The sequence below is a fragment of the Carcharhinus amblyrhynchos genome, chromosome 13, assembly GCF_965287045.1.
Source record: "Carcharhinus amblyrhynchos chromosome 13, sCarAmb.v2.hapA, whole genome shotgun sequence".
In the NCBI taxonomy this organism is placed as follows: Eukaryota; Metazoa; Chordata; class Chondrichthyes; order Carcharhiniformes; family Carcharhinidae; genus Carcharhinus; species Carcharhinus amblyrhynchos.
The window spans coordinates 72,411,068-72,417,006 of NC_137336.1; the positions used below are offsets into that span (position 1 = coordinate 72,411,068).

The 5,939-nt window shown below is 45.7% G+C and overlaps 1 protein-coding gene across 1 annotated transcript; it reads right to left on the bottom strand.

Annotated features, from left to right (window-relative positions):
• Positions 1-1,066: 1,066 nt before the first annotated feature.
• On the bottom strand, positions 1,067-4,818 carry LOC145351323 (SLAM family member 5-like). Its single transcript, XM_080200944.1, has 4 exons — positions 4,708-4,818; positions 3,712-4,032; positions 1,778-2,062; positions 1,067-1,176 (listed from the first exon to the last, which is right to left on the bottom strand). The coding sequence occupies exons 1-4, from the start codon at positions 4,760-4,762 to the stop codon at positions 1,067-1,069; spliced, it is 771 nt and encodes a 256-aa protein (XP_080057070.1). The 5' UTR covers positions 4,763-4,818.
• Between the last annotated feature and the right edge of the window lie 1,121 nt (positions 4,819-5,939).

Sequence of the window (5,939 nt, forward strand, 5' to 3'; positions counted from 1 at the left end):
GAATCTCTGTCTCTCTTTTTCTTTCTCTGTCTCTCCTCCTGTCTGAATTTTTTGGCTGAGCACCAAATTCTTTGTCTTTGCTTGCTGCAGCGGCGGGGCACGGACAGCTGGAAAATTCTCATCTAAGTCTCTCCTATCTTGGTCTTTCTGTCTCTTTCTCTCCAATCCTGTCTATCTCAATCTCTCTCTGTCTTTGACTCTTTAACTCTGGCTCTCTTACCCACTCAATCTCTCATTCTGCCTCCCCCTCTATATCATTCACAATCTCTCTCAGTCATCTCAATCTCTTCCTCTCTCTGTCCCCTTCAATTACAATCTCTCTCGCTTTATCTCTCTTTGTCTCTTCCTCTTTCCACTAACTCCATCTTATTCTCTCTTTATCTCTCTCTCTCTTTACCTCTCTCTGTCTTTCTCTAGCTCTGTCTCATTCTGTCTTTAAGGGGTGATCTTATAGCGGTCTATAAAATAATGGGGGCGCAGGTCAGATAGATAGTCAACATCCTTCCCAAAGGTAGGAGAGTCTAAAACTGGAGGGCATAGGTTTAAGATTAGAGGGGAGAGATACAAAAGGGTCCAGAGTAGCATTTTTTTTAAACAGAGGGTGGCGAGCATCTGGAACAAGCTGCCAGAGGTAATAGTAGAGGTGGGTACAATTTTGTCTTTTAAAAAGCATTTAGACAGTTACATGGTTAAGATGGGTAAAGAGAGATATGAGCCAAACAGTGACGATTGGGACTAGCTTGGTGGTTAAAAAGAAGGGTGACATGTACATGTTGGGGCAAAGGGCCTGTTTCCATGCTGTAAACCTCTATGACTCTATGAATCCTTGTTCCTCTCTCTCTCCCTCTGTCTCCATCAGCATACCCATGAATATTGAAAAGTAACACTCAGTATTATGTCTCTATCTCTTCTCCCTTCCTCTAACTCTCATTCTGTTTTTTATCTCTGACTCTTTCTCTAGCTGTATCATTCTGTATCTATCTTATCTCTCTCTGCCTCTGTCTCCATCACAATATCCATAAATATTGAAGAGTAACAGTAGGATTCAGGAATGAGTTGCTAATACTCAACGTTTGCTGATCACGTGGACGATGACAATGATCGAGAGAAGAATAGTCAGAATGATGACAGAGCTGATGATCTTCACAGTACATGGAAAGCCGCAGGATGGTTCAGCTGGAGAAGGAGAAGGGAAACAATCACCGTTAAAGGGACATATTTCACAGCTCAGTGAAACTATTCATGGTTCATCAATTCACGGCCCATCACTTCACACTCACTGTCTGAGAGTAATAAAAGCAGAGAAAGTGACACAGAGATACAGAGCAGTGGGTGCATGGTGGCACAGTGGTTACCACTGCTGCCTCACAGTGCCAGGGAGCCGGGTTTGATTCCCGGCTAAGATGACTTGGTGGAGTTTGCACATTTTCCCCATGTCTGCGTGAGTTTACTCCGGGTGCTCCGGTTTCCTCCCACAGTCTGAAAGATATACTGATTAGGTGTATTGGCCACACTGAATATTCCCACAGTGTACCCAAACAGGCGTCGGAGTGTGGCGACTAAGGAATTTTCACAGTAACTTCATCGCAGTGTTAATGTAAGCCTATTTGTGACACTAATGAATGAATTTTAAAGTAAAGCTCCCTCTATCCTGTCCACATCAAACACACACAGGACGTTACAAAATCGAGCCATTTAACATTTGAATGAAGTTGCTTCTTTCTCTTGCTGTGATACTCACTGAGTACAGTTACATTCTTCTCTTTCTCTGACTCACCAGGTTTGTTTCCATTGCAGACATCACTCAGGTTGATGTGTGCAGTGTCTTCACTGACTGGGTTCCTGGTCTCACATTTGTACACATTGTCCTCGATCTGTGCTGTGAAATGAAGCTGTAACTCCTGTCCATTTTCAGAGAGATGATGGATGCTGTCATTCCTCAATGCTTCTTGTCCCCTCCACCAACTGAAGCTGGTGTTGTCGCCTGTGTTCACTGAGCAGCTCAGGGTGATGTTACAGTTCTCTGTGATCTGAAGGCAGATCTTTGTCCCTGTCACAGGCTCTGACATTCAGATTGAAAGACAAAAGATACATGAGGAAGGAATGTCGGCCCTTGTGAGTCACCTCAATATCCAGCATCCTCACGCCTGCTTCAGAACGTCACAAGACAACTCTGAACCCCACTCAACCCTCCATTTTAACCATTCCGCTCAGAGTGTGGGATTGTATCCTGGGAATTCTCTCTGGATCAGTCTCATTGGTGACTCCAGTATGTAGTCCCTGTGATCCTTATTATCTGGAGGGCACCCTCTGGATCTGCTGGGGAATTGGTTAAAGAAGATCAGTCTGGGCTCACAATAGAGAGACTCTAGAATTATGATAGAGTTGTCACTGTGAACCCTGTTCAGGGAGATAGTGATATTGTGGTAATGTCACTGGATCAGTAATCCAGAGACCCAGAATAAAACTCTGCTGATGTTGGTTCAAATCCCACCATGGCAGCTAATAGAAATTAAATGCAATTTATAAAATCTGGAATTGAAAACTTATCTCAGCAATGGTGAACATGAAACTGCCATTGATTGTTGCGAAAACCCATCAAGTTCATAATGTCCTTTAGGGAAGGAAATCTGCTGTCCTTACCTACATGTGACTCCAGATCCAAAGCAATGTGGGTGACTTTTAACTGCCCTCTGAAATTGTCAAACAAGCTGCACAGTTCAAGGGCAATGAAAGATGGGAAATATAGTCTGGCCTTGTCAACGACACCCACATCCCATGAAAGAATAAAATATCCCTGACAAATGGAATATATTAGAGGCTGTCCTCTCTGATCTCAGTAACATCTGGACTAGGAGATGGTGGTTGAAGCAACAATTCATTTATTTACGTGGGGCAGGTGAAGGATTATACATGACGGTTAAAATCATTAGTGTGTTTGATATGGTAGATACTGAGAGGCTGTTTCCCCTTCCCTGCCCCGCTTGGAGACAGTAGAATTAGAGGGGTAACAATTTCAGGGTAAGGGGTGTTATAGGATACTTAAGGGGCTTGACAGGATAAATGCTGAGAGTACGTTTCCCCTCATGGGAGAGTCTAGGACCAGAGGGCATCGTCTCAGAGTAAAGGATCACCGATTTAAGACTGAGGTGAGGAGGAATTTCTGCTCTCAGAAGGTTGTGAGTGTTTGGAGCTCCTTGCCACAGAGAGCTGTGGGGAAAGATTCCTTGTGTGTATCTAACGCTGCAATAGATCGATTCTTGATTAAGCGAATCGAGGATTATGAGAAAAGGACAGGAAAGTGGCTGTGAGGAATATCGGGTCACCGATGTTGCAGTGGATGATGGAACAGGCTTGAAGGGCTGAACGACTGACTCCTGTTGCTATTTCTCATGGTCTTGTGGTCAGCCTATTCCAGACAGAGAAGAGGAGGGAGTGATTTCTCACAGGGTTTGGAAAATTCGGAATTCTCTCCCCTCGGGAGCTCAGGTTCCTCACTCGATGAGGATATTCAAGACCAAGATGGAGAGATGTTTTGACAGAAGTCAGATTGAGGGATTTGGAAATTGGGTGGGATGGTGGAGTTGATGTAGCTGATCCGACAGGATCTTATTGAATGGTGGAACAGGCTCAAGGAGGTGAATGTCCTCCACTTATTCCTATCTTTCAGTGAGCAGTGAAGCTCAGTCCATCCAATAGAATCTCACTTACCGTACACATCCAGTTTGAATTTCGTTGGAGTTTCCTTTCCTGAATTTGCTGTTACAACCACCTCATAATCCCCGGTGTCCGCTCTCTGTAAGTCACTGATTTGCAGGCTGAAGTTCCCAGGATGAAGTTTTATCCGTTTCTTGTAATCCGCAGCACCAAAATATTCAACATCGCCCTTCATGTATCTTGCTATTCTGAGACTGAGTGAAGATTGCTTCCAGATAACCTCTTCAATCTTCGATCCATTTGGAATCTCCGGAGACAGATAGACTGACTGACCCAGGGATCCATTCACAGGGAGACGGGCAGCCTGATTCTGAACTGAAGTTTAACAAGAGCAGACAGTCAGTGAGTGCAGAATGAGACCAGCTCAGTGCCTGGAGGATATTTCAATTCAGAGCACAACACAGTTCAGGAAGAGGCCATTCAACCCATCGTGCCCATGCTAGTCCTATGACAGTGATCTTATTAATCTCATTCCCTTCTCCTTCTCCCATCTCCCTGTAAATTTACCCCCGTCAAAATTTTTCTTCACTTCCCCCATTTGAAAGTTGTTATTGAATCTGCTTCCACTGCCTTTCAGGCAGCACCTTCCAGATCACAGGAACTCGCTGTGTAAAAACATTCCTCCTCACCCTCCTCTCTGCTTCTTTTACTGATTCTCTTCAATCTGTGTCTCTTTGTATTTACTGACCCTCCTGTCACTGGAAACACTTTCTCCTCATTCACTCCATCCAAACACTTCCTGATTTTGAACACCTCAATTCAATCTTCCCTTAACCTTCTGTGCTCTAAGGAGAACAATCCCAGTTTCTCCCAGTCTCTCTGCATTGACTGAAGCCCCTGATTTCCTCGACCTGTTACAGTAAATTTTCCACATCCTCTCCGGCGCATTCAGAGTGTTCTCAGGGGAACTTGGACATTAAAATCCCAAATGAGGAAGCAAAACAGAACCGAGAGAGAGAGAGAGAATCACAAACACTGAATAAAACTCACAGACTGATATGGAGAGAGCCAGCGAACAGCAGATTAACCATTTCCCGAACTCCATCTTCCTTCAGTAACAGGAGTGAGGGGTGACTCTGAGAGATTGGAGACGATCTTGGAGGAAGGGGGGTTTTGGATGTGACGATGGGACAGGAGAGACAGATCAGAATCCAACAGCCCAGTCACCACCTTCCCTTTACTCGCTACTGGACTGCTAACAGTGAGGTAGATAGTTGGAGTGGGATTTGGTTGGATGGTGGGCTAGGGGAGGCTGCACTCAGATCTGACAGGGTCTCACTATCCAGTCAGTATTGGAGAGCAGTCCGGTCATTAGATGGTGTAAAGCAGACGATAGAACTAGGGTAACACAGGAAACCAGGCTGGGAGGAAGTTATTTTGAAATTAGATAGAGGCACATACTGGTCAGAGTTGCTCGTAAAAAAGTGAGTGGAGCTGGATCACACCATTCTCCTGCTTTGCCTGGGGGTGTGAGGGCAGCTCCATCTGCAAACTATCAGCTCCTGAGACTCCAGCCTTTTATCTAGGCCGACCCTCAGTCTACCATGTGGGCATTGGGCATGCATGAGGTGAGTCCATGTACCAATCTTCAGAAGACAGTGCAGAGGGGGTAGCAAGTGTTGTACATGGAGAGTTTGGGAACAGGATTCAGGGGCTTTGGAGTGAAGGCAGGGTAAGAGGGTTGTCATCCTGGTTTATGGCTGTGTAAGGGTGAGGGTTAAGGGTCAGCGATCAGGACTCTTTTTCAAGGTTTTTAAATGAGGGGTTTTGAGGTCAGGTTTCGAGGCTCAGAGACACCTCAGTCTGGGAGCATGGTGTGACATCAGTCTGGGGTCAGGGTGTGTGGACAAGGGTCAGAGATTAAAGTCACAATGTGCGTCTTGGGGGCCAGAGGGTGTGTTAGCAGTGTGCAGTGTAGGGTTAGAGTTCACCGACATGTGCAGTAAGGGGTCAGAGATCACTGCCCGAGTGCACAGTCAGGGGTCAGAGTTCACTCACCGTGTGTAGTCAGGGTTAAGAGTTCACCGATAGTGTTTGCAGTCTGGGGTGAGGGTTAGCTTCCAGGTTGTGCTGCCAGGGGTCACTGCCAGTGGGTGCAGTCAAAGCCCAGAGTTTAGGGTCAGGATTCAGGGGTCAGATATGATTTATGCCCTCCTGTCTTGAGTGGTAACCCCTGGTATTGTTTTGGGTCAAATGCTGTTTGAACAGCCAGTGTGAGGGCA

What these genes read in the sequence shown, in the direction of transcription:
- LOC145351323 (XM_080200944.1), bottom strand. Translation starts at nt 4,762, where the DNA reads ATGGAGTTCGGGAAATGGTTAATCTGCTGTTCGCTGGCTCTCTCCATA. An exon ending in GGCTCTCTCCATATCAGTCT is followed by an intron (nt 4,033 to 4,707) that starts GTGAGTTTTATT and finishes GTTAAACTTCAG; the next exon opens with TTCAGAATCAGGCTGCCCGT. An exon ending in CTGCAATGGAAACAAACCTG is followed by an intron (nt 1,177 to 1,777) that starts GTGAGTCAGAGA and finishes CTCCTTCTCCAG; the next exon opens with CTGAACCATCCTGCGGCTTT.